We start from the raw sequence: 18,614 nt of genomic DNA, 5'->3' as shown, positions 1-18,614 counted from the left end.
CACATTTACTCCACACACAGAGATGCGTACAAAGCTCTCCCTCACTCTCCATTTGGCAAATCTGACCATAATTCTATCCTCCTGATTCCTGCTTACAAGCAAAAACTAAAGCAGGAAGCACCAGTGACTCGGTCAATAAGAAAGTGGTCAGATGAAGCAGATGCTAAGCTACAGGACTGTTTTGCTAGCACAGACTGGAATATGTTCCGGGATTCTTCTGAAACACCACATCAGTCACTGGCTTCATCAATAAGTGCATCGATGACGTCATCCCCACAGTGACCGTACGTACATACCCCAACCAGAAGCCATGGATTACAGGCAACATCCGCACTGCGCTAAAGCGTAGAGCTGCCGCTTTCAAGGAGCGGGTCTCTAACCCGGAAGCTTATAAGAAATCCCGCTATGCCCTCCGACGAACCATCAAATAGTCAAAGCGTCAATACAGGACTAAGATTGAATCGTACTACACCTGCTCCGACGCTCATCAGCTGTGGCAGGGCTTGCAAACTATTACAGAACATAAAGGGAAGCACAGCCGCGAGCTGCCCAGTGACACGAGCCTACCAGACGAGCTAAATTACTTCCATGCTCACTTTGAGGCAAGTAACAGAAGCATGCATAAGAGCATCAGCTGTTCCGGACGATGTGTGATCACGCTATCCGTAGCCGATGTGGGTAAGACCTTTAAACAGGTCAACATTCACAAGGCCGCAGGGCCAGACAGATTACCAGGATGTGTACTCCGAGCATGCGCTGACCAACTGGCAAGTGTCACTGACATTTTCAACCTGTCCCTGACTGAGTCTGTAATACCAACATGTTTCAAGCAGACCACCGTAGTCCCTGTGCCCTAGAACACTAAGGTAACCTGCCTAAATGACTACCGATCCGTAGCACTCAAGTCTGTAGCTATGATGTGCTTTGAAAGTCTGGTCATGGCTCACATCAACACCATTATCCCAGAAACCCTAGACTCACTTCAATTTGCATACCGCCCCAACAGATCCACAGATGATGCACAGATGATGATCTCTATTGCACTCAACACTGCCCTTTCCCACCTGGACAAAAGGAACATGTACAGTTGAAGTCGGAAGTTTACATACAATTAGGTTGGAGTAATTAAAACTAGTTTTTCAACCACTCCACAAATTTCTTGTTAACAAACTATAGTTTTGGCAAGTCGGTTAGGACATCTACTTTGTGCATGACACAAGTAATTAAAAAAAATATGTTTACAGACAGATTATTTCACTTAAAATTCACTGTATCACAATTCCAGTGGGTCAGAAGTTTACATACACTAAGTTAACTGTGCCTTTAAACAGCTTGTAAAATTCCAGAGGATGATGTCATGGCTTTAGAATCTTCTGATAGGCTAATTTACATAATTTGAGTCAATTGGAAGTGTACCTGTGGATGTATTTCAAGGCCTACCTTCAAACTCGATGCCTCTTTGCTTGACATCATGGGAAAATCAAAAGAAATCAGCCAAGACCTCAGAAAAAAATATGTAGACCTCCACAAGTCTGGTTCATCCTTGGGAGTAATTTCCAAATGGCTGAAGGTACCACGTTCATCTGTACAAATAATAGTACGCAAGTATAAACACCATGGGACCACGCAGCCGTCATACCGCTCAGGAAGGAGACGCGTTCTGTCTCCTAGAGATGAACGTACTTTGGTGCAAAAAGTGCAAATCAATCCCAGAACAACAGCAAAGGACCTTGTGAAGATGCTGGAGGAAACAGGTACAAAAGTATCTATATCCACAGTAAAAAGAGTCCTATATCGACATAACCTGAAAGGCCGATCAACAAGGAAGAAGCCACTGCTCCAAAACCGCCATAAAAAAGCCAGACTACAGTTTGCAACTGCACATGGGGACAAAGATTGTACTTTTAGGAGAAATGTCCTCTGGTATGATGAAACAAAATTAGAACTGTTTGGCCATAATGACCATCGTTATGTTTGGAGGAAAAAGGGGGAGGCTTGCAAGCCAAAGAACACGATCCCAACCGTGAGGCACGGGGGTGGCAGCATCATGTTGCGGGGGTGATTTGCTGCAGGAGGGTCTGGTGCACTTCACAAAATAGATGGCATCATGAGGTAAGAAAATTATGTGGATATTTTGAAGAAATATCCCAAAACATCAGTCAGGAAGTTAAAGCTTGGTCGCAAATGGGTCTTCCAAATGGACAATGACCCCAAGCATACTTCCAAAGTTGTGGCAAAATGGCTTAAGGACAACAAGTCAAGGTATTGGAGTGGCCATCACAAAACCCTGACCTCAATCCAATCGAACATTTGTGGGCAGAACTGAAAAAGCGTGTGCAAGCAAGGAAGTCTATAAACCTGACTCAGTTACACCAGCTCTTTCAGGAGGAATGGGCCAAAATTCACCCAACTTATTGTGGTAAGCTTGTGGACGGCTACCCGAAACGTTTGACGCAAGATAAACAATTTAAAGACAATGATACCAAATACCAATTGAGTGTATGTAAACTTCTGACCCACTGGGAATGTGATGAAAGAAATAAAAGCTGAAATAAATCATTCTCTCTACTGTTATTCTGACATTTCACATTCTTAAAATAAAGTGGTGATCCTAACTGACCAAAGACAGAGAATGTTTACTAGGATTAAATGTCAGGAATTGTGAAAAACTGAGTTTAAATGTATTTGGCTAAGGTGTATGTAAACTTCTGACTTCAACTGTATGTGAGAATGCTATTCATTGACTACAGCTCAGCGTTCAATACCATCGTGCCCTCAAAGCTCATCACTAAGCTAAAGACCCTGGGACTAAAAACCTCCCTCTGCAACTGGATCCTGGACTTCCCGATGGGCTGCCCCCAGGTGGTAAGGGTAGGTAACAACACATCCGCCACGCTGATCCTCAACACAGGGGCCCCTCAGGGGTGTGTGCTCAGTCCAGGTCTGAACTCCCTGTTCACTCATGACTGCATGGCCAGGCACGACTCCTAAACCATCATTAAGCTTGCCGATGACACAACAGTGGTAGGCCTGATCACCAACAACGATGAGACAGCCTATAGGGAGGAGGTCAGAGAACTGGCCATGTGGTGACAGGACAACAACCTCTCCCTCAACATGATCAAGACAAAGGAGATGATTGTGGACTACAGGAAAAAGAGGACCGAGCACGCCCCCATTCTCATCGACGGGGCTGCAGTGGAGCAGGTTGAGAGCTTCAAGTTCCTTGGTGTCCACATCACCAACAAACTAACATGGTCCAAACACACTAAGACAGTCATGAAGAGGGTACGACAAAGCCTATTCCCCCTCAGCAGACTGAAAAGATTTGGCATGGGTTCTCAGATCCTCAAAAGGTTCTACAGCTGCACCATCGAGAGCATCCTGACTGGTAGCATCACTGCCTTGTATGGCAACTGCTCGGCCTCCGACCGCAAGGCACTACAGACGGTATTGCGTACGGCCAATTACATCACGGGGTCCAAGCTTCCTGCAATACAGGACCTCTATATCACGAGGTATCAGAGGAAGGCCCTAAAAATTATCAAAGACTCCAGCCACCCTAGTCATAGACTGTTCTCTCTGCTATTGCATGGCAAGCGGTACCGTAGCACCAAGTCTAGGTCCAAATGGCTTCTTAACAGCTTCTTCCTCCAAGCCATAAGATTCCTGAACAGCTAATCAAAGGGCTACCCAGACCCCTCTTTTACGCTGCTGCTACTCTCTGTTTATTATCTATGCATAGTCACTTTAACTCTACCTAGATCTACATATTACCTCAATTACCTCGACTAAATGTGCCCCCGCACATTGACTCTGTACCGGTACCCGCTGTATGTAGCCTCGCTATTGTTATTTTACTGCTGCTGTTTAAATATTTGTTACTTTTATTTTCAGTTTTTTACTTAACACTTTTTTTCTTAAAACTTCTTAAAGCATTGTTGGTTAAGGGCTTGTAAGTAAGTATTTCATTGTAAGGTCTACACCTGATGAATTTGGAGCATGTGACAAATACAATTTGATTTGATTTGATTTTGACCTTAGACTGTGGCAAAGGTTCACCTTCCAACAGGACCACGCCCCTAAGCACACAGCCAAAACAACGCAGGAGTGGCTTCGGGACAAGTCTCTGAATGTCCTTGAGTGGCCCAGCCAGAGCCCGGACTTGAACCCAATCAAACATCTCTTGAGAGATCTGAAAATAGCTGTGCAGCAACGTTCCCCCTCCAGTCTGACAGAGCTTGAGAGGTTCTGCAGAGAAGAATGGAGAAACTCCCCAAATACAGGTGCAACGCTTGTAGCGTCATAGCCAAGAAGACTCGAGGCTGTAATTAAAACAATTTAATCAATTTTAGAATAAGAATGTATCGTAAGAAATTGTGGAGAAAGTGAAGGAATGGTACCAAACACCTTAAACACATGGAAACAACAGTTTGACTCTGTTCCATTGATTACTCCTATAGCTCCCGCCACCAGCCTCCTCTGATGTATATTACAGGCTAATCGTGATTTACAATATCTTTCATAAGTGTGTTTTGATTGTATTCTGAGGGTGATGTAAATGAGTCTCATGTCCAACCCATGCTGTTATCTGACCAGTTTGTTCTTAATAAGGAAGATTTGTAACTTCAATTGATGGTGGTATACTAGGTATAAGGGTGGTGTAATATTATCCCCAAAGAAAAAATATTTCAGTGACCTCAGCTGTAAGGGCTATAACAATGTTCAATTTGGTGGGTATTTGTGTAGGCTACAGAAGAGGCCATACACATTAGAAAAATTACTTCAATATTAGACTCTGATGTGCAAGCTGCATGATGTTGTCAAAGCCTCGGAAGCCATTATGCAGCTTGCAAACTCCAATGTGGGTGTGTTGCAGGGTGCAACAAGGTCCTGTGGGTCTGGGTCCCAATGAGTGTGTATGTGCTTCACTCAATCTACCATGGGCATTGCACAGTAAATGTTGAGATAACCAAAAACTGACATGAAGTGGTCAACATGTTAGCCTAAACCTTTGTAAATACAGTTTTGTTTGACTAGAAGTCACTGGGTTTTTACCCTACAATTTTGAAGATTGTCCATGCAGTTTCAAACACTGGTAATGATAGGTTATATACTGTATCTAAGGAAATCATGAGGTCTATATGGAATAGTGTTTAGGCTACTGCAAACTGTGAGACTCATCTTGCTTACTTCACAGTTTAAAAAGTGCTATCTAATAACCAGCAAGTCGTAGTCTGTCACAGGCAAAATGAGTATTGTAACGGTAAAGACTCGTGCTCTTGCGGCACAGTCGATAGCGCGCTGGACTTCGGGCTAGAAAGTCGAGAGTTCGAGACCTGCTCCCTGCCTGTTTCATTACACTATGTTTAGTTGAAATAGGCCTACTGAATGAGAGAAGTAACTGACTGACATTAATACCTGACTAATTCAAGATTTTAAATATCAACTATTATGTTGTCTTTACAAAATAAAGCAACTTGACACTTTTTTATTCTCTCTATTCAGCCGCACTGACATTCACCCTGACAACAGGGTATATGCTGCGTTGATAAGGGCAACGAAAGTTTAAGCACTTGCCTTCCTCGCTGATGACAGAAACATTCTGCATCTCTGGAGCGACCTTTTGAACCGCATTTTTAATTACGGCGTTCGGTCCAGTTTCGGTCAGGTGGTTCTCGTTCGCTGCTGTCCACACCGGATCATCCCGCTCCGTGACTATGACCGAGACAACTGCCGTCTTCCGTCGCGTGAGCGTCGAAGAGAGCGTGCCCATGTGGAATATAGAAATCCCCGCCGAAGCCTGTCTACATGTGAAAGGTTAAGCTTTCCCGCGAGCGGCTCCTCACAGCGATAGAGAGCCCATGGCCATGGCCACACCTGTTCTATTGGATGCAAAATCCATGCCATGTAGGTAGAGTCTAGTACTGGTCAGTCTGTTTTGTCTTCTCATTTCCCAGCTCGCTGCTATTGATGTTCAGTAGTCTAAATACAGTTAGTTGTCTTGTCTACCACAGCATCCCCTCGATTAGGCGGCAATATTGGAGCCGCTCTCTTGCGATTAAATATGACAAGCAAACGCGCCAACAGCATTTGGCATCATGGTGCCTTATTTACAGATGTGACAGCGTAGGCTAATAAAAATGTATTCATCATCAAATTACACTGCTTTGATGATGTGTGATATTTAGCCCATTAGTCAGGGTGCATCTGTCCAATGGTGTAGCAGAGTTTACATAAGTAGCCCATATACTAAATGTTATATTTCATGATTATAACAGGTTTTTAAGTGGTTATTATGCATGCGGACATAATATTGTAATTGTAATCAGATGTGCTGTGTTAGGGATGTAATTGATATGAAGATCAACAGCCAAAAATAATAGAATATAATAACTTTATAAACTTAATTGAATGGAGATGAACTCTTCAGTAGCAGTATTTTATTCAATATATAGTGTCTTCAGAAAGTATTCACATCCCTCGACCTTTTCCACATTATGTTGTGTTACATCCTGAATTAAAAATGTATTACATTTTGATTTTTTTGTCACTGGCCTAGACACAATACCCCATAATGTCAAAGTGGTATTGTGTTTTTCCAAATTTTCCCAAATGAATAAAACATCTTGAGTCAATAAGTATTCAACCCCTTTGTTATTGCAAGCCTAAATAAGTTCAGGAATACAAATGTGCCAACAAGTCACATATTAAATTGCATGAACTCACTCTGTGTGCAATAATAGAGTATAACCTGATTTTTGAATGACTACCTCATCTCTGTACTCCACACATACAATTATCTGTAAGGTCCCTCAGTCAAGCTGTGAATTTCAAACACAGATTCATCCACAAAGACCAGGGAGGTTGTCCAATGCACCTATTAGTAGATGGGTAAAATTAAAAAAGCATACGTTGAATACTGAGTACCTCTCTCCATATTTTTAAGCATAGTGGTGGCTGCATCATGTTATGGGTATGCTTGTAGTCATTAAGGACTGGGGAGTTTTTCAGGATAGAAAAGAAACGGAATGGAGCTAAGCACAGGCCAAATCCTAGAAGAAAACCTTGTTGAGTCTGCTTTCCACCAGACACTGGAAGATAAATTCACCTTTCAGCAGGACAATAACCTAAAACACATCTACACTGGAGTTGCTTACCAAGAAGACGGTGAATGTTCCTGAATGGCCGAATTACAGTTTTGACTTAAATCTAGTTGTTAATCTATGGCAAGACCTGAAAATAGCTGTCTAGCAATGAGCAACAACCAATTTGACAGAGCTTGAATAATTTTGAAAAGAATAATGGGCAGATGTTACACAATCCAGGTGTAGAAAGCTCTTAGAGACTTACCCAAAAAGACTCACAGTGGTAATCGCTGCCAAAGGTGCTTCTACAAAGTATTGACTCTGGTGTGAATACTTATGTAAATGAGATGTTTCTGTATTTAATTTTCAATAAATGTGGTACATTTTCAAAAATATGTTTTCACTTTGCCATTATGGGGTATTGTGTGTGGATGGGTGAAACAAATCTATTTAATACATTTTGAATACACGCTGTAACCCAACAAAATGTGAAATAAGTCAATGGATATGAAAACTTTGTGACGACACTGTATATTCTGAATACATACACACATTGATCAAAAGGGTGAATTCATGCATTAATCAAAAGATAGGTTCTTGACGAATAATTCACACTACTTGCCAAAACAAATATTATGGAGGAAATGTAAGCAGTACATTATGTATGGAAGCCAAAATAAAGCAAGGCAACAGTAAACATGTCATCCATCATGATTGATGCAGTGCCACCCTTGGCCAATCAGTGTAATTTTGTCAATGACAGACCTCTATGGCATGAAGTTTCATCAAAATTGGGCCAGTGGTGTTTGAGATATCACATGTGACTAATGTACGTACAGTTGATTACTGTAACGTCCCCCTTGGGCCAATCAGTGTAATTTTGTAAAAGGTGGATGGATCTCTATGGCAAGACGCATCATTCACCAAAGTTTAGTCAAAATCGGGCGAGTGCTGTCTGAGATATCACGTGTGATGAACGAACATACAAATGTACTATATGGACAGAGACATATCCACAGTCCCCTTCCCGATTTCATCATGGGGGACAAAAATCCAAGAAACTCAAATAAAATATGTTTACATTCTAGAATAGGGATGGGCAACTGGTGGCCCATGCAGCCCACAGCCCACATTTGTAGTCCCTCAGATCAATTTCCAAAAACGGGCCCCCGACCAACATTTAAAAATATAGACAGTGGAGGAAAAAAGTATTTGATCCCCTGCTGATTTTGTACATTTGCCCACTTACAAAGAAATGATCAGTCTATAATTTTAATAGTAGGTTTATTTGAACAGTGAGAGACAGAATAAAAATTTTTTTTTTTAAACGCATGTCAAAAATGTTATAAATTATTTGCATTTTAATGAGGGAAATAAGTATTTGACCCCTCTGCAAAACATGACTTAGTACTTGGTGGCAAAACCCTTGTTGGCAATCACAGAGGTCAGACGTTTCCTGTAGTTGGCCACCAGGTTTGCACACATCTCAGGAGGGATTTTGTCCCACTCCTCTTTGCAGATCTTCTCCAAGTCATTAAGGTTTCGAGGCTGACGTTTGGCAACTCGAACCTTCAGCTCCCTCCACAAATTTTCTATGGGATTCAGGTCTGGAGACTGGCTAGGCCACTCCAGGACCTTAATGTGCTTCTTCTTGAGCCACTCCTTTGTTGCCTTGGCCGTGTGTTTTGGGTCATTGTCATGCTGGAATACCCATCCACAACCCATTTTCAATGCCCTGGCTGAGGGAAGGAGGTTCTCACCCAAGATTTGACGGTACATGGCCCCGTCCATCGTCCCTTTGATGCGATGAAGTTGTCCTGTCCCCTTAGCAGAAAAACACCCCCAAAGCATAATGTTTCCACCTCCATGTTTGACGGTGGGGATGCATTCCATAGGCAGCATTCCTCCTCCTCCAAACACGGCGAGTTGAGTTGATGTCAAAGAGCTCCATTTTGGTCTCATCTGACCACAACACTTTCACCAGTTGTCCTCTGAGTCATTCAGATGTTCATTGGCAAACTTCAGACGGGCATGTATATGTATTCTTGAGCAGGGGGACCTTGCGGGCGCTGCAGGATTTCAGTCCTTCACGGCGTAGTGTGTTACCAACTGTTTTCTTGGTGAATATGGTCCCAGCTGCCTTGAGATCATTGACAAGATCCTCCCGTGTAGTTCTGGGCTGATTCCAGAACTACACTCATGATCATTGCAACTACACGAGGTGAGATCTTGCATGGAGCCCCAGGCCGAGGGATACTGACAGTTCTTTTGTGTTTCTTCCATTTGCGAATAATCGCACCAAATGTTGTCACCTTCTCACCAAGCTGCTTGGTGATGGTCTTGTAGCCCATTCCAGCCTTGTCTAGGTCTACAATCTTGTCCCTGACATCCTTGGAGAGCTCTTTGGTCTTGGCCATGGTGGAGAGTTTGGAATCTGATTGATTGATTGCTTCTGTGGACAGGTGACCTTTTTACAGGTAACAAGCTGCGGTTAGGAGCACTCCCTTTAAGAGTGTGCTCCTAATCTCAGCTCGTTACCTGTATAAAATACACCTGGGAGCCAGAAATCTTTCTGATTGAGAGGGGGTCAAATACTTATTTCCCTCATTAAAATGCAAATCAATTTATAACATTTCTGACATGCGTTTTTCTGGATATTTTTGTTGTTATTCTGTCTCTCACTGTTCAAATAAACCTACCATTAAAATTATAGACTGATCCTTTCTTTGTCAGTGGGCAAACGTACAAAATCAGCAGGGGATCAAATACTTTTTTCCCCCACTGTATATTTATTTTTTTCTTCATTTTTTTACTTAGTTGGGGTCTCAACTTACTGTTGAGAGTTAGAATAGTAGATTACACAAGGTGCAAATTTGGTTTTGAATCAGCAGTTTTTCTCTTGTTATGTCAGTCACTGACAGTCACTGAATTAGCCATGTCAGCTAACAATTTTTAGATTGGTAAATTAGTCTAGCCAGCTATCTAAACATATGGTTATCATGGCCGAATATCGACCTGGCACGCAGGACACATGCCCAACGTCCTTGACCTACAGGGTTAGTCACTCTCACTCAGATATCATATTAACATGACATAAGTCACGGTAAAATGTGTAGATTTTCAGGAAATTTGCTTTCAAACGGCAACAATTTCTCTCCACCCCATGGTAAAACTACACATTCTTTCGCTCTGCCCCATGACAAAATGAGTAGAATTGCATGAAATGTGTCATAAAATTGCAAAAAGTTCTCTCCACCCCATGGCAAAATGAGTAGAATTGCAGAAAACTTGCTTTAAAACTGCTACATTTTCTCCACACCCCATGGCCAAATGTGTAGAATTGCAGGAAATTAACTTTAAAACAAAACTGTGAACTGTGTAAGTAGATTGATTGCACAAACAGTTTGACTGCATATCTGTATGGATGTGGGTACGCAGACCCGCAAGCCCCCACCCCCATCAAAGTTGCTCATCCCTGTTCTTGAACAAGAGTTCACAACATTTTATTTTGCAGTCAAACATGTTCATATAAAACAAATTAACATTAGTAAACAACTCATTTCATATACCCAGAATCATTATATATCTAAAAGGACTTCTTGAAGGATAGTAATATTTTTTACAATAAAAAACACATTTTAAACTAAAGATAATAAAATCTAAAATAATATGTCTGTTACAAAATCATGGAAGTACATTATAACATTTAAAATCTTGCCTCCAGTAGAATACATCTGTTATTCAACATCCCATAGATTTTTACAATAATACAACTAAGGATGTCCGTAATATTTCTTAAACCATAATTAACGTTAATCAAATTAAAACTCTACATTAAACAATAATATTTTTGTATCAGTTTAGTCAGTTTTCTTTGCCTGTCACCCCACACATTTTTGGTACAAAAAAAGAAAGACTCAAAATGTATTTAAGAATTGTTGTACAGACATGGCATCGTTCATAAAGTTGAGAATTGTATATTTATACCTTTCCTATTCAAATTAGATTATTTTCAATTCCATTGTGGCCTCAAACCACCCTCAGTGGTTTATAGAAATTGATAACGGGAATGTTTAACTATTGGATAACACTGGCCCCACAGTGTAAATTGACAGGGCATTGTAGGACATTTAAAAATGATGGCTAATGAACACCTCAACATGATGGTGGGGTCCCTTGGATTAGGGGATTAGGGGCCATATTAAGATCCATAATGTCACCCAATTCCCTATATAGTGCATTACGTTTGACCAGGGCCCCAGTGTATATTTATACCTTTCCTATTCAGGTATAAGGTAGGGAATACTATATAGGGAATAGAGTGCTATTTCGGACACAGCCAAGGATCTTTATCAGAATGATCTCTTTATGAGAAACAGTGGCTGATGATGAAATGCATTACTCTGGCGCTGCAGGTGTTGCTGTTGTTGCTCATTCATAGTCCCCACCATTGGCTTGTATGCCCCATTTAGGTTTGAAACCTTTCAACTGTTCGACAAAGCCTGGGTTTGGGCATGTGGTTGGTCGGGCTGATTTTACCAAGGCAAATGCGTCATCAAAAGGCTTCCCTTCCCTGGACATCAGGTATCCAATGACAACCGAGGCGGACCTCAAGACTCCGGAATTGCAGTGAACCAACACAACTCCTTTCTGAGGGGGAAGAAGAGGGAAACAAGCCTTATGCCAGTAGAATGAAGGCATACCCAAAAGCACTTCAGCCCAGTTTGAACAAAAAAGGGAATTAATAGCTCAACAGAGGGACTTGATATTCTAAAAAACTTTTTGAAGTGTTCTGGGATTTTTATTTTATTTTTTATAAAGCCTTATGTCAGTTTAGTGATATCTAGTCCAAAAGCATGAGACATGAGGTGCTCGGCTGCTTTAAATATTAATCCCATCCCTTCAATTCACACAGCCCCAGTAACACAAGATCAATTACATCATCCTGTACTTCATGGTAGTCTAATAAAATCATCTTATGCTAATCACACACAATGGCACAATTACAAGCTGTAAGGTGATAGAATTATTCTCCCAGTCAGCTAAGCATCATTGATGGTTTGATTAGCCAAATTGATTAGCCAAACAGGTTACATAGGGAAATAAAATAGTCAGTAGCCACCAACCTCCATTCAACGGAGAGTGGAAAGTTATTTCCAATAGGCCAAGTTATTGTAATCATAAACCTTTGGTGAATTTACAGCATGTGGTAGTGTCAGGTTGTTGGGTAACCAGCACAGCATTTTGCTAAAAGGTTGTATAGCAAACATAGGGCCACTATAAATATATGATATTTTTACAACAGGATAAATGATGCATGATGAAAACTCTGCCGTGTATTATTTAGTACACACTGGGGATACCTAAAGGTAGTGAGGGAGGCTTTGCATTGGCTCACTGCTGTCCAGTATCAGATATAGGCCAGGTAATACACTTGAACAGTCAAGGAAATTACTAAAGTAAAGTTAAACAAAGTAGCTTAACGTAAAGTAAAGTAATTTGGCCTATGTGCTGTACACAGTAGAGTGCTTATTAATAATAAAAGTTAGCAAGTGGAAAGAACTTGTGTCACCATTCATGATGCTTAGGAATGTTTACTGTCAGGTAAGATGAATGCAGTGAAATATAGGGTATTAAAGCATAAAAAGAAAATATGAAAGAAAAAATAAATAATTAACTGGATATTACTGCCCCCAATTAGCCTACATTAGCCTACAAGGTCGTGAGAACATTATCAACTTACCTCTGTATTTGCTTGGTCTATGAATTTTGAGCACTCTTGGAAATAGGATATTATGTCAGTATCAGACACATCCAGAATGCTCAGTGTTTTATAAATGAACAGGTCTGGAAAGGTGTTTTCAACATCATAGGCTATATTCAATATGTGGGACACCTGAAATGGATGAAGAACATTTCTGAAACGCCAAAACAAAACAGAAGTAGACAGAAAATGATATAAAACATGTCTCTATTACATAAAACAATACCTTATATTTTTTCAGAGTGCCAAAGTCATGTGCAGCATCTTGTGAGCCTACAACAATAATTAACAACCATCAAATTGTGAACCTGTGAGGCATTTTGTGATGGAAATATAACTGCGCCTATAGAGATTTGGCAGATATGTTTATAATGACTTACTACAGTAATGATACTGTAAAAGTTGAAACTGTCTGTAGGGAAAAATACATGTGTTTACATGCAATAATCCAGTGGACTCAGAGTCTCAGTGGCAACAAACTTAAAACCCCCATATAATTTATTGATACCTCTGTGTGTCTGTGTAGGCACCTGTCAATTGTATTATGACAGCTAAGTGTCCCCTGTCAATAACACACATCTCATCCACTCACCTAATATTAAATAAGGTTTAATAACTCCAACTTGTAAGTCCCAGCTGTTGTCCTGTACATAGCCACATGCTGTCTCAGGCTGAGTTTTATCCTCTACAACATGAATAGTTTACCCTTTCCATGTCTCAATAATCCTCCTGCCACTCAATGTTGTCACACAGGTGCATTGTTTTCTCAAATTGGTTTTGAAAAATGTCTTTATTTCCTGGGCAAGAGACTGCATCACGTTTGTCTTCTCAAAACAAAGAATAATTGGTATGCTACTCCCTTAGATGTACTGTGAACAGTGCCTAGCTACTGGTTCAAATGGACTCCTGCATGTTTTCTGGACAGGTTTTGTCAAACCCAATTTGAAAATTGAGAACTCCTATCAGTCAATCAGCCCAAATCAGTCAATCAACCCATATGGGTCCCTGGGCTTTTTTTCTGGGCGTCACAGATGTCACTATCACATGATGCCATTCTAAAGCCTGTGAATGTGTGTGTGTGTGTGTGTGTGTGTCCAGTAGGCTGGTGCAGTGGTATATTATTTCGAAGTCTATTTTACATGCTGTTATCATCATTTTCCAACACAACCGAGATACCATTGAATCGAGGATTGACCTAAAGGGCTTGCCCATATGAAGTTTTACACATGAACAGTATTTATGTTTAAGTTACGTATTCTACAACAGGTGGGTCAAAACAAGCATTGTGATTGGTTGAGATGAGTTCTAAGCCAGTTTTAAAAACCAGTTTAGCAAGAGTATGTTCTTGGTACCATGGCAAATGACAAGTATTTAATATTTAAGAAAAGAATATAATAAAATGTCACTGGTCCTCTGTAGCTCAGTTGGTAGAGCATTGCAACGCCAGGATAGTGGATTCGATTCCTGGGACCTCCCATTATTAAACATGTATGCACGCATGACTCGCCCAAACAAACTGAATAATACAAATCTATAATTTAGAACTATTTTGTCGTGGGTGTAGTGTGGGTGCAGCCTACATATAAAATAGTATGTTCCTTCCCTAGCTTGTCACGTGACGTGCCTTTGGATTGCAGGAAACAGCCTCGTTTTCGTCAGATAGGACAACACCTAGTAAAAACCTAGTCTGCGACGGGAGAGAGGAGTGGGGCTTGGCGAAACCGCTCAACCCACAGAATGGGCGATTTATAACATTTTAACACTCGAGTGTCACTATTTTCACGACAAACAAATTCTACAACGATAATTTTACAAGATTCAGTAGCTATGTCGGCAACATTGTCGCGCGGCTCGCTCCAACCGGGCCAGCAAAAGCTGGCCGAGAAATTTACCATTCTGAACGACCGGGGCATCGGGATGCTCACTCGTGTCTATAATATCAAGAAGGTAAGGTACTCAGTGTAATTCTTATGTTCATAGTAAATTGTAACTACATTCAAGAGAAATTAAAGATCAAACCCCAAAATGATCTGTGATGTCTGGCAGACGCCTTCATTTGAAATCCAAAGGATGACGGCTAGGGCTGCAGAATTCCAGTCAAGGCCCTCTTGAAATGTGTTGCAGTATAAGTTAGCTATGTGGCTAGCCAAGATCTGTCATCAATAGCATCAAAATGCCAAATCACTGTTTTCTGAGATTGATCTATTTCAATCTTCGTATAACAATAATTAAAAACTCATAGGATATTGAAAGATGTTGCTCACTGAAATAGCCTACATGCCTAGCTGCATTTTGTTTTGTGATTGCTGGCTAGCTAACGTTAGTTAACGTTAAATAGTTTCTTGTTCACCACATTGCTAATATAATATTCAATCAAATTAAGAATGGAATGCTGTTCTAGATTCTTGAGCTATTGTTGGTGAGATTGAAATCGGAGATCAATCAATTTCATGTGAACACATAATGTGTCAGATTAGTAGATACTAGAGTAATAATATTAACACTATCTGACACACATTAGGCATATATTGTCTGACAGCAGTCAGTTGTTGATGTAGACCATTCTATTCAACCATCACATCACCCAGTAGACCTAAACACTCACCCAGCACAAATCAACACATCATGACTGTAGGATACTAACCATTGGCACAGTATCTACAGACGTTGTACATGTATGGGATATGGTTGTTATTGTAGAGTTGTTATTTAATGCCCGTTGCATAGCAGCACATAGGTCCTGTTTTTAAAATCACACAATAAAACACATTTTCACAGGATAGAAGGGAGAAGTACCTAGAAGAAGGCACCGTTTTAGAGATTATAATGATTTGTTTATTACACTTGTAAAAGTGGTGACATTATGATACAGATTCCACACTAGAACCAGTTTCCCAGACACAAATTAAGCCTAGACCTGGACTAAAGAAACATATTAAATAAAAGTGCTTTTTAGTCCAGCACTAGACTTCATCTGTGTCTGGGAAACTGGCCCATGATGTTTAATTTACTTATTTTAAACCCCTACGGAGAAAAACATTCTTAGTAGTATTACTAGTTTAATACTATTCACTATTCATTATTACTTATTCATAGTGGGGACTGGGGAGGTGTCATAAAATGCAGATTCCATACAAGACTTTCAGTCAGTGTAACAGAAAAGAGCATTCTTAGTGTATCTGTCCATGTTAATGGCCTTGATACAGTCAGTCCTTTAATGAGAAGAGAGTACTGTGACTGTTTCAAATCGCAACCTATTCCTATGCTCTGGTCAAAAGAGGTGCACTGTGTAGGGAATAGGGTGCCATTTGGGACACAGACTGGGTATCGGAGATGCTTGGACGACTTTGGGAAAATGGCAGCAGATAGAAGATAGCTGGAGGCAGTCCAGCGTGTAGCTGAAAGGAGGCTGGTGGAGAATAATGCCTCTGCCTTGCCTGCCTGTCTGTCTGCCAGCCAATCAACCCTTGTGCTGACGGTCTACTCGGGCTATAAGGCTTAGCCCTTAATAGGCACCACAGAATCATCTGTGTCTCTCTCTCTCTCTCTGTCTCTAAACTCTCAATTGAAGTTAGATGGTGATACAGATACATTAGCATAAGAACATTATGCAGCCCAAGTAAGATACAGGATTCAGAAGGGAAAAAAACTTTCCTCAGAACACAGGACGACTATCAAAAAGGAACAAATAATTAAAGAGCAGCAGTTTTGCAGACAATCTATCAGTAATATTAGGCCTTTTACTCATACAGTTCCATTTATAAACCTCCATTTTCATGCTTCCAATAACATTTCTTGTTATTATATAGGCCTAACATTTGTGGTGGCGTTCAATGCTTGTGCATTGAACTAGCAGATCTGTTGCTTGGCAACTGGTAGGCATTGATAGCACTTATGAAGAATTTCAGATGGCTTTTTTGTTTCAGCTGTGATTGTAGCGTGCTGTGATTGTAGGGTGCGGCACAGGCCTACCTCAGTAAATCAAACAGCTGTAGGCTTCTGCACAGGCCTAAGGCACACAGGCCTACCACAGACCTATATCATTGGCCTAATGCACACTCCTACTACTACCACAGGTCTACCCCAGTAAAGCACATTACTGTAGCCTACTGCACAAGTCTACTAGGACTACCTCAGTAAATCAAACTGCTTAGACTAGCAGCTTTATCAAACACAATTAATTGGAGCGTTCATCCAAAATAGAGATATATTTTGTTGATACCCACTCAGCGAGTAACATGTGAATCTGAAGATTCAGTGGCAAACAATATGGGATTATGTACCAAGAACAGCTTATAGCTTAGCATTAGAATTGTTTACAGCAAAACAGTGGGACCCCTGATATGACAGCTGGCTGCAAGTGGGACACCACTGTCTGGGCCAGCAGTATTTCTCATTATATTGATGTAACTTACACCAGGGGTTCTCAAAGTGGGGTCTGCAGAGTTACTGCAGGGGGTCTGTGGCCAGATCTCAATATTTTTTTTAAATATTTTATTTTTTTATTTGACTTTGCATTTTTTTAATGAATATTACTAACAATAACATATTAAACACATTTTTGCCAATGGATCCGGGAATAAGTTTAGAGGGAGTAGTAAAATATTCTTAAATTACAATTCATGTTCTTAACCCTGGGCAACATGGGACTGGGAGGCTCAGCTGGATATTGGTATCCACAGTACTCCACCAATTATACATTCTTCAACTCAATACTTCTTGTATTCCCACCCAATTATTATAAAACATTTTTTACGTAAATGCGCTGTAATTTAAGATGTAAAACTGCACCGTTTTCTCCGTTCCTTATGGTAAAATGTGTAGAATTGCAGGATATTAGCTTTGAAGCTGCAACAACAACACAATCTCTCTGACCCATGACAAAATGTGTAGAATTTTAGGAAATCAGCTTAAAATTATTTTTGTTTTTTTTCTCCGATGCCAAGAGGTGGGCCTATAAAATGTTCCTTCCCAGGGCCTGAGAGTTGTACTGCCGAAATCTTAGTAAAACTCTTTGTATGCTATTTTTATCTAACTCCAGTTGTGTTCTGATTATGAAGTGGTCCCTGATAAATTTGCTATCACATAAGTGTAAGTGGTCCCTGGCCCCAAAGAGTTTGAGAACCCCTGACTTACACAACCGCCTAGCTTTTCATGATAAAATATTTCTGATGATATTTCTGTCATCTCACAATAATGTTTATGTAGTGTATCAGTGTCACAGTGCAATATTTGTTTGAAAAGTGTAAGACTTGTCATAAGCATGTATGACCCCCTTATATTGCGTTGTGGCAATTTATGTGTTCAGAAAAATAGACTACTGGCTGAAAAATGTAGCCTTTCAAATGTAGGTTTTGAAATTGATAAAAAGAACCATGTTTGTGGAGAGGGGAGAGCTTCTTATGATGTCATAAATGAAGGTGTATCGCATAGTGGAAACTCCTGCTGCTCTCAGGGGCAAGCCTGCTGGTTTTCATTAGCAGAAGTCACTTTTTGCAGCAGGTTAGGATAATTACCTGTGGCAGGCTAGGAGAAGTAAGTTAAGAAAAGAGTTAGGGTTAGCTCAAATTGTCCTCGAGTCGAACATACAGTTGCGGCCAAATATATTGGCACCCTTGCACTTTTCTTAAATGTCCTATTTAAATTGAAAATAACTTTTGTTCTTCACACCTTATTGGATTTTCAACATTGCAGAACCAATTTTATTTTTGTAAACTTAAGTTTACAATTTTAATTTAAAATTGGTCAAGATACCTGCCAAC

The 18,614-nt window shown here is 40.5% G+C and overlaps 1 protein-coding gene and 1 pseudogene across 7 annotated transcripts in view; one reads left to right on the top strand and one right to left on the bottom strand.

Moving 5' to 3' along the window:
- Positions 1–11,077: 11,077 nt before the first annotated feature.
- Positions 11,078–13,667, bottom strand: LOC106582263 (dual specificity protein phosphatase 19-like; annotated as a pseudogene).
- An 824-nt stretch (positions 13,668–14,491) lies between these two features.
- The window catches only part of LOC106582262 (nck-associated protein 1), a 95,024-nt gene continuing 90,901 nt past the window's right edge, over positions 14,492–18,614 (top strand). For 4 of the 7 annotated variants that reach the window (XM_014165157.2, XM_014165160.2, XM_045704720.1 and 1 more), the window contains exon 1: positions 14,492–14,799. In XM_014165157.2, the coding sequence (XP_014020632.1) occupies positions 14,680–14,799 (120 nt within the window). In that variant the 5' untranslated portion in view covers positions 14,492–14,679. The remainder of the gene's footprint in view (positions 14,800–18,614) is intronic. The other 3 variants (XM_014165154.2, XM_014165155.2, XM_014165153.2) reach the window with 2 other exon arrangements.

The sequence above is a fragment of the Salmo salar genome, chromosome ssa21 (genome assembly GCF_905237065.1).
Source record: "Salmo salar chromosome ssa21, Ssal_v3.1, whole genome shotgun sequence".
NCBI classification, from domain to species: Eukaryota; Metazoa; Chordata; class Actinopteri; order Salmoniformes; family Salmonidae; genus Salmo; species Salmo salar.
The sequence above is the reverse complement of the archived record's forward strand: the minus strand, read 5'-3'. Positions and strand labels throughout refer to the sequence as shown.